The sequence below is a fragment of the Lactuca virosa genome, chromosome 5 (assembly GCF_052849685.1).
Source record: "Lactuca virosa cultivar CGN04683 chromosome 5, Lactuca_virosa_CGN04683_v6, whole genome shotgun sequence".
NCBI classification, from domain to species: domain Eukaryota; kingdom Viridiplantae; phylum Streptophyta; class Magnoliopsida; order Asterales; family Asteraceae; genus Lactuca; species Lactuca virosa.
In genome coordinates, this window is record NC_136430.1 from 338,787,263 (window position 1) to 338,797,340 (window position 10,078).

Sequence of the window (10,078 nt, forward strand, 5' to 3'; positions counted from 1 at the left end):
ATACCTTTGCCGATAAAAGCTAAAAGCTTTTTTAAAATCTAGTTGCTCTGTGTATATCTCTTTTTCAAACGCATAATTCACATATAAATCCACTTATTACGGAAAAAAAAACCAACGTACTAAATCAAATCTAATTTTACCCCTTTTTATTTCCTTAATATCAGTGGTGTGATCTAGCCAAAAAAAACCTTCGTTCCTTCCTTCTCTTCCCCTCCACCCCAAATTTTGTACATGTATATACCATACTCCATACAGGTTTTTCAAAAGAAACAAGAAAAGAAATATATCACCGTCAATGGCAGATCAAATAAGAAATTCATCTAGGAAAGAAATGCTAACATATTCATATCTTCTTATTTACATTTCCCTCTCTAGCGGTCAAATTTTCTTTAACAAGGTTTTCTCATCTCTATGAAGATATTTTTTATTACATTTGGATATGTGATGTATATCCTGTAACAGACATTAATTTCGCTTGCTTTTTTCCATTGATTGTTGTTCCATTTCGTTTTTTTGGTAATGTTGCAGAAAGAAGCATAGAATTACGAACCTGTAATGCCATTATGGCGTCTTAAATGTTCTTATGACAACAGGGTCGTATAAATTAATCAAGAAATACGACAAAATGTTTGCTTTGTTTGGTTATTCTTTTAAAGATTAAAGCAAGAATATATATTATATTTATACAATCATTTTATCAGTTATCGATAAATAAAGTTTCATTCATTTGCATGATCGGTTGTATATGTATTTGTTTTACTTGGATAAAATTTTGACCTTATTTTTCATGGAAACAATTGGAATGCAGTGGGTTTTGTCATCGAAAGAGATTAACTTTCCATATCCTCTCGGCCTAACGCTACTTCATATGGTATTCTCCTCTGTGATATGTTTTGTACTCACCAAAGTTACCAAGGTAATGAAACCTTAATAATGTACACATTTATACATTTCTCAGTAAACTGCAAAAATGATCTATGATAAAATCTTATCCTATCGATAGTCCTTATTGGAGTGTAATTTTATTCTCGTTTTGGGCAATGAGTAAGGACCATTTTCATTTCAGAACCAAAAAAATGACCATTTTTTGCACTTACTCTACATTCTTACAATCTATAACACTATCTTGTATCTTGTCAGATTATGGAAGTCCAAAAAGGAATGACTCTCGAAATGTGAGCAACAAACAAGAAACAATCTCTATATATACGTATCATATGCCCAAATGTTAAAAGGAATATATAACACTACTTAATTTGCATGCAGATACACCACGTCAGTCTTTCCAATTGGTGCAATGTTTGCAGTGACTCTTTGGCTTGGAAACACTGCATACCTCTATATATCCGTATCATTTGCCCAAATGTTAAAAGCAATAAGTAAGTATACATAAAACGTTTAATCTTATCATATATACAAGATCTAATGAATCGTATATACATCCAAAAATCTTTTTGATACACAGTGCCCGTAGTCGTTTTTGCTCTTGGTGTAGCAGTTGGACTTGAAGCAATGAGTTGCAGCATGCTTCTTATAATGTCTGTAATAAGCTTTGGAGTTTTAGTGGCATCTTATGGAGAAATCAACATCAATTGGGTTGGTGTTGTTTATCAAATGGGAGGTGTTGTTGGTGAAGCATTGAGGCTCATATTCATGGAGATTTTGGTGAAAAGAAAGGGTGTTAGACTAAACCCCATTTCCATGATGTTTTACGTCAGCCCATGCAGGCATGTATATATCTTTTAACTTCTAAAGTTACCAAATATAGTATGTTGTTTTTATATACATCTTGTCTATATGTTTATATATAGAGAAATTCTGCCCATGTGAGCAGAATTTTGGTTCGCTGTGCAGCGCTGTATGCTTGTTTGTTCCATGGATCTTCTTGGAGATGCCAAAGATGGAGTCATGGAGCTTTCGGCCTTTGGTGCTAGCTTTCAATTCCCTTTCTACTTTTGCTCTCAATTTATCGGTTTTTCTTGTGATACAACATACAAGTGCTTTAACTATTCGTGTTGCTGGAGTTGTTAAAGATTGGGTGGTTGTCTTGTTGTCTGCCATCCTTTTTGCCGATACAAAGCTCTCCATGGTCAATCTCTTCGGTTATGCTATAGGTAATTCTTTGGTTATTAAAAATTGATTACATTTATTCTCACAATGACTAGACACATTCTCATCTGCCTCTATATATGTTGAGGTTTACCTACTCTTCATTAGACTCTTGGAGAGAAAATCTAGGACATGTGTCAGTTGATTAGCAGCATAGGGGTGCATTAGTGTCCTATATCATCTACACATCAGCTAAACACAGTCTCATCTGCCTCTATATGTGTTGAGGTTTACCTACTCCTCATTAGACTCTTGGAGAGAAAATCTAGGACATGTGTCAGTTGATTAGCATAAGGACACATCATCTAGACATCAGCTAAACACAATCTCATCTGCTTATATATATGTTGAGGTTTATCCACTATTCATTAGGCTTTTGGAGAGAAAATCTAAAACATATGTCAGTTAGTTGATTGTTGATTAGCATAGGGACACATTAATGTCCTACATCGTCTAAACACAGTCTCATCTACCTCTATATATGTTGAGGTTTACACATTCTTCCTTTGGTTTTTGGAGAAAAAATCTAGGACAGATGTCAGCTAAACATAATCTCATCTGACTCTAGTATGTTGGGGTTTGTTTTCTCTCACTAAAGGCTCTTTTGGATTGAAAATTTATGACTAGTCTATCTATTTAAATCTTACACACAAGAAAATACTAACGATTGGAAACAATGTTGTTGGTGCAGCCATTGGTGGTGTAGCTGCATACAATAACCACAAGTTAAAAAAAGAAGCATGTGATGAAACTTCTGCTGGTTCCAAGCTTTCGACTACAAGAACTATATCACCCCCTACATCAGCTTCTGTTTAGTAGATTCAAAAAGCACAAATATGTAAAGATACACATTGTAACAATCAAAATGTAAATATAACGTCATTTATTAATACAAGAAAAACACATCCAAGTGTTTTCCATCAAGAAAGTGAAACTAGTTCAACAACATATTGGCTTTGATAGCTTCAAAGTTCTAGTCGCAGAGTCCAAATGCGTTCCTTACAATCTGAACAAAGCCAAGGATCTTTAGCGAGTCTGGAAGGGTGTTAGACACGCTTTGGTTGTTCTGAATGCATCTTTTGGCCCATGCGATCAGTTTTGGGGACTCTTGTTCTATGTTGAATTTTCCATAGATTTCATAGGAATGAAACCATGAATAAAATGGGATCAAAGACACATCAACGTAGCCAAAACTGTCACCTCCAAAGTAAGGTTTGTCTCCAAGCTCTTCTTCAAACAGTTTAAGGCAATCGATGAACTCTTTCTTGGCTGCCTTATGTTCTTCCCCTTCTGCTGTGAACACCAAAGTCCTCCCGTTTTGGTATAACTGCATTTTCATACAATAATTTACACAAAAGATTTCATAATCTAAGAGCACAAAGTATTTCGCGAATATAATCCAAAAGGGTACTCATCTTTTCCCCTTGCGTTTTTTAGAAAGAAAGAACCTTGCTTGATACAAGAATCCCAGATGCAAAGTTAAACCCAATTGTTCTACACGGATGGAATTTAGAGTCTTTTATGTTAAGAAATAATTTAAGCAAAATTAAGTAATTTGTAATTGTCTTGAAGGGGAATCAAAACGTCAACTATAAACCCTGGTAAATATAATATTAGACTATTACTAGTAGATAAAAAGAATCAAGAAAGGTCAAAGTTACCTTCTTATCAATAAAGTCAGCCCAAAACCTCGCACGAGCTTTGTCGTATGTATCAGAAGGAAACAATGGAGATTTGTCTTTCCAGACGTCATCGATATATTCAACGATGATGCTAGACTCGCGGATTGGTTTGCCCTTGTGTATGAGAACCGGAATCTTCTTGTGAACCGGGTTCATCTTCAAGAGAAGCTGACTCTTATTCCTCAAATCCTCTTCTCTGTATTCGTATGAAACACCCTTCTCAGCAAGTGCGATCCTGACCCTCATCCCAAACATGCTCGGCCAGAAATCCAGCAGAATCAACTCTTCTAATTGGTTCGCCATTGTTGGGTAAGGGTTCTTAGTTCTTAGTTGATACTGTTTGTGTGGCAGTGTGTGGGAAGGGAACTGGGAAGTGTGTAGATATGTATTGATAATGGGAAAGGTAAGCTTTGGTAGGTGTTCGGGTTACTTCATTTTTATTTTTATTTTTGTTTTTTATTTTTACTTTTTTATTTTTTTAAAATCAATTGTTTTTTTAAGAACAAATTATTAAAATCGTCTTTGTGGTTTGGTCAAATTTACGTGTTTAGTCTCTATGTTTTTTTTTTATTTTTTTTTACATTCGGACCGTTCTTAGGTTTTGATTTTGTTACGGTGTAACTCTCTACCTAATAGAAAAGAACTATAATGCCCTTAACATTTTTTTTTCAGTTTTTTTTTCAATTAAAGAAATGAATTAATTGATTAGTTGACTAGTGGGACCCACTTGCACTCTCACTCCGACCACTCCGACCACCAGTTACTGACCACCACCCACCATCGGCCACCTGTCATCACCCACCACTGCTAGAAAATGATTTCCATTTGTTTGTCCTCTTTCTAGAACCACATGCGTCTGCCTCTCAGCTGCCTAAACCACCTATTTTTGTCTATCCACTGCTTGAACCATCCCCTTTGCTTATTCACTTCCTTCTTCGGCGAAAATATTAATTTACCGTTGTAATTGAAGCTGAATCGAAGGTCACCACCGCGTGACGTGAATAAGAGACGTTGTCGGGGACGTTACCTTCTCTATCGTCTTCAGATTCGTCTCCTTCGAGCAGACCCACCTCCGAAGAAGATGAAGCTGGTGAAGGGTAGAGAGAAGCAACGACATAGAGAGAAATCGATGGAGTAAAGAGAAATCGAGGGGAGTAGAGGGAAATCAACGGCGAGCCCTTTACATAACCGATGCCGGTGACGACCACCTGCACCACCATTACAGGGATGAGGAGAAAGGAGCGATGAGGGAGCTGATGAGGGCGGCAAGAAGAAGAGAAGGGACGGATGTGTTGGATTAAATGTCTAAGCTCATAACTATAATTGGTATGTGCTTGACTTAATAGTATCATGATCCTTTTAGGTTGCCTTCATACTGAAAACTAGACAAGATGACTATTGGAGAGAGAGGTTGAGTTTATTATTTGGAATAATAAATTGGTGCATAAAAACGATTTATTAATATATTATAAGAATAATATATTATTTAGAAATTCTTATTATTAATTAAGTATTTAATCAGAAATTAATTTGGAATTAATTTTGGGATTAAAGGAACGAATTGAAAGTACAGGGGTTGTTTTGTAAATATTTGATAGTTGAGGTTTTGGGCCATTGGATCACCCTTATTAGGGAGGGCCGAAAATCCCTAGAAGGTTCTAGAGATTTTCGTCCAAGCCGTAAGGTAAGGGAGTCCATGGACTTGCTTAGGCCCTAAGCTAAGGAATTAGGGTTTCTGCCTCAAAACCCTAGCTAGCCTCAAGTATAAATAGACCCTCTGGCCTCTTGAATTCGGGCACCCTCTTGAAACCCTAGAAGAGCCGTATTTTTGAGCAAGTGACTCTTCTCTCCTCTCTCTCATATTCATCCTCTTGCCCTAGTGTGTTTGTGAGCCATTAGAGGTACTACACTTATGGTACTTGTTCTCAAAAGCAAGGATCTTCAAATTTTTGGTTGTTATTACTATATAGCAAAAAAGGTATGTGAACTAATCTTTCATATGTAGATATCGAATTATTAGATGCGTATTAGGTTTTTCCTTTTGTGTTCAATGATTGTATGTCTAATAGAGAAAAACATAGATCTAATCTAGGGTTGCATGCATACATAAGATTGTTTATATAAAACCCATCAGTGGTATCAGAGCATTTGGTTTTGTTTTCAATTAGATTTGATACAATAGATTGAACTTGAAAAATTAGGGTTTATGGCAATTAAACCCTAGGGCTTGGATTTTTCGAAATTAGGGTTTCAAAACCCTAGGTTCGAAATTTGATTATGGGTTTTTTGAACCCTTTCCTTTGACCCTCATGATTTCGATTTTTAGGGTTTGCTAACCCTAGAAATTTCAAAAATACTTCCCCAATATTAAATTTCGAAAATCTAGGGTTTTGGGTAGGTATTATCTTTTAATTGTTTAAATGGATAATTGATGATTTTGATATATCCCTTCACAAAATTTCGAAATCTAGGGGATAAAGGGATTAGGTTAAATTATTTATTTAATTTAATGGATAATCCTATGAGATTTAATAATTTAAATTAATTGTTTAATTTTGGATAATTATTAAATCAAGGTTTTTAATATTTAAGATTTTAAATTAAAATGTATTAATTTCAAAAAATTTAAATTAGATTAAAAACCCTAGTATTTTGAAATGTTTAAAATACACCCTTATACTATATATAATTAAAAGTTTAATAATATATATGTATAAGAAAAGTCAGTCTTACCGTTAGTAGGCCTCATTCACGAAGCCGATCTATAAGGGGGGTATAAGAAAATTGCCTATAAAATGGCGGTTGAATGAGTGTCTACTCTCACCCACCGCTTCCTTGATTGGTGGAGGGTCGTTAGCCGAACGGGTAGGATAAGACATTAATTCTCTCATTAATAAGTGTAATGATAAATATAAAGTAACTAAATTTTTTTATAAATTCTCAATCTTAGTTACTTTAGGAAAATGTGAATTTGATGCTAGTCCATGAAATTGCACATTGCACTTTGTCAAGTCATTAGTGGAGCATGTGTGGTTAACTGGCACACTAACTTGGACTAATAAGGGTGGCAATGGGTAAATCGTAAATTATCATTGATCAATGGAGCGTGTGTGGTTAACCGACACATTGATTAGGTGGTAAATGACATCGAGAATACCAATCCAATTTGCATGGTTATTCACACCTTGTTTGTGATACTCGGTATCCCAGTCACAAACTTGAAGGGCATAATCGAGATTAAACATGTCATTGAATAGTTCAATGAATCTCAAAGAATCTAGGAATTTCATTTCATTTAAAACCTAATTCTTTTAATTTCGTTTTTCGTGGTGTAATTGGTAAATCGTCATTTACCTACCTTCAAATAATTTACAATTGGATTACAATATCCCTTTTCCGAATTGTGGATTATTGTGTTGGGTCTTAGCCTTAATATTTCATTTTGGGTGTTATATTAAGGATTCATTATCTAATCAAAAACTTGTCCTTCTTTTGCAGATGTCAGCTTCCAATAACGCTTTCGGTTCCTCTAACAACTCTGCTAACTCTTTCTGGCTCTTGAACATTTACGCGAGGGTCACGTTCGATGGTTCCAATTTCAATGATTGGATCCGAAACATCCGAATGGCCTTGCGTTACGAGGACAAGGAATACGTCATCGACAAGGAGTTGAACGAGATAGACGAAACCAAAGCAACTCCCGAAGAGATAGCTGAGTATAGGGCTCATTGCAAGGATGCTACTAAAGTGTCTTGCATTATGGTAGCCACTATGACTCTGAGCTACAACGGTTCTACGAGGACTATTGACCTTATGAGATGTGTAAGGACTTGATGGAAAAGTACCATCAAAGAGCGCGTCAAGAGAGGTATGAAATAGTCACCTCGTTCATCACCACCAAGATGAGGGATATAGAGTCCATCACGACCCACCTGCCACGCATGCAGAGATATGTGGATCGTCTTTTGAAGTTGAATGTGAACTTCGATGAAGAGTTGGCTATTGATATAGTCCTACACTCTTTGCCTCCTTGCTATGATCAGTTCAAAATGACTTATCATATGAGCAATGAGGAAGTCACATTGAGCAAGCTTCAAGGCCTGCTAAGAACTACTGAGAGTGGATTAAAAGGGAAAAGTGTTGAATCCACTCCCACTCCTGCTGCTGCTCCAGTCCTGGCTATTGGACAAGGAAAAGGGAAAAAGAGGAAAGCTCCCTCAAAGAACTGGAAGGGAAAGTCTCATGATGGATCTTCTTCAAGTGGATCCAAAGGAAAAATCGGTTCTACCCCTCCTTCCTCTGATCTGAAAGAAGCAACATGTTTCTACTGCCATGAAAAGGGGCATTGGAAAAAAGCTGCCCGAAATACTTGCAGGATATCAAGGACGGCGATATCAAGCCGACCTCAGCAGGTATTTACATTATTTTGTCTAAAATTTCATCGCATTCTAATTCTTGGGTCCTTGATACATGATGTGGTTTTCACATTTGCTCTGACTTGCAGGGGCTAAAAGAAAGTAGGAATGTGGAGCTTGGGAAGATGAACCCGATAATGGGCAATAGGAGATCGCAACCTGTTACCAATATCGGCGTTTATTCTTTAGAGCTTACTAGTGGATTTTGTTTAGACTTAAATAATTGTTGCTACTCGTCAGAAATGACGAGGAATATTATTTCCTTTCATGGTTTGTACAAACAAGGCTTAAGATTTTCGTTTAATAATGAAATTGCTTCTATTAATGCTTATTATAATGGTTTATTTTATTTTGAAGTAATGCCTTGTAATGGTGTATATGAAACTGTGATGGTTGTAGATAACTTAGGAAATAATGTGTTACATATTGATTCGTCTAATGGTTTAGACAAAGCATGCTTGTGGCGTTGTCGTCTTGGACATGTCAACAAGAAGCGCATTGCCTAACTCCAAAAGGATGGAGTGTTGGAGTCATTTGACCTTAGGTCGGATGATACATGCAGATCTTGCTTACTTGGAAAGATGACCAAATCACCTTTCACTGGTACTTGTGAAAGAGGTGAGGGATTTTTGGATCTCATACACACCGATGTGTGTGGTCCCTTCAGATCCGCCACAAGGGATGCAAATTGATTTTATGTGACTTTTACTGATGATTATAGCAGATATGGATATATCTACTTAATCAAGCATAATTCAGAAACCTTTGAAAAGTTCAAAGAGTTCAAACATGAAGTCGAGAATCAATTGGGCAGGAAGATCAACATGATCAGATTCGATAGGGGTGGTGAGTATCATAGTATCGAGTTCCACGACTATCTTAAGGAATGTGGAATTGTTTCACAATTGACGCCACCTAGGACACCACAACTCAATGGTGTGAATGAGAGGCGTAATCGGACCTTGTTGGACATGGTTCATTCCATGATGAGTCGAGCTTTGCTTCCTATATCATTATGGGGCTATGCCTTAGAGACTGCCACTCATATCCTTAATCTAGTCCCGACAAAGAAGGTTGCCAAAACACCTCACGAGATGTGGACAGGGAAGGTTCCCTCGTTGGTACATATTAAGGTTTGAGGTTGTGAAGCTTTCGTTAGACGAGAGACTCACGACAAGCTTGAACCTCGAAGTGAGCGGTGTATTTTCATCGGCTATCCACATAAATCCTTTGGATATCTATTCTACAGACCTATTGATAACGTGGTCTTCATATCAAGGAGAGGAGTTTTCCGCAAGAGGGAACTCATATGCCAAGAGGACAGTGGGAGGACAATTGATCTTGAAGAAATTCAAGAATCAAGTTGTGAAGGAACCTCTAAAACTAGCGCTCAACCTGAGGAAGAGATTCCTGTTGAACCAGTTGACGAGTCGTTACATCTTAGATGTTCCAGTAGAGTTAGTGTTCCACCTGTATTATATGGTTTCCATATAACTGCAGAAGGTGATACGTTTATCAGTGATAGTACACTGATAGATTTGGATGAAACTAATAACTACAAGGAAGCCATGGCGGGCCCTGAGTCTGCCAAATGGAAAGAGGCAATGGACAGCGAGATCCAGTCCATGTATGACAATCAAGTTTGGAACTTGGTTGACAATGTACCAGGTCGAAAGACAGTTGGGTGCAAATGGATCTTCAAGAAGAAGACCGACATGGATGGAAAGGTGCACACGTTCAAGGCACGACTGGTTGTGAAGGGATTTACTCAAACCCCGGGGGTTGACCTGTTGGATTAGGTGTCTAAGCCCATAACTATAATAAGGATGTACTTGAACTGATAGTAGCATGATCCTTTTGGGTTGCCTTCAC

General features: G+C 37.0%; 2 protein-coding genes across 2 annotated transcripts; one reads left to right on the forward strand and one right to left on the reverse strand.

Annotated features, from left to right (window-relative positions):
* The first annotated feature begins 284 nt into the window (after window positions 1–284).
* On the forward strand, window positions 285–2,959 carry LOC145115818 (putative sugar phosphate/phosphate translocator At3g14410). Its single transcript, XM_079052172.1, has 7 exons — window positions 285–397; window positions 809–916; window positions 1,141–1,175; window positions 1,267–1,379; window positions 1,466–1,727; window positions 1,855–2,114; window positions 2,801–2,959. The coding sequence occupies exons 1-7, from the start codon at window positions 296–298 to the stop codon at window positions 2,923–2,925; spliced, it is 1,005 nt and encodes a 334-aa protein (XP_078908298.1). The 5' UTR covers window positions 285–295; the 3' UTR covers window positions 2,926–2,959.
* Window position 2,960: 1 nt separating this feature from the next.
* Window positions 2,961–4,193, reverse strand: LOC145115817 (putative glutathione S-transferase). The gene is made up of 2 exons (XM_079052171.1): window positions 3,771–4,193; window positions 2,961–3,436 (listed from the first exon to the last, which is right to left on the reverse strand). The coding sequence occupies exons 1-2, from the start codon at window positions 4,092–4,094 to the stop codon at window positions 3,083–3,085; spliced, it is 678 nt and encodes a 225-aa protein (XP_078908297.1). The 5' UTR covers window positions 4,095–4,193; the 3' UTR covers window positions 2,961–3,082.
* Window positions 4,194–10,078: the final 5,885 nt, after the last annotated feature.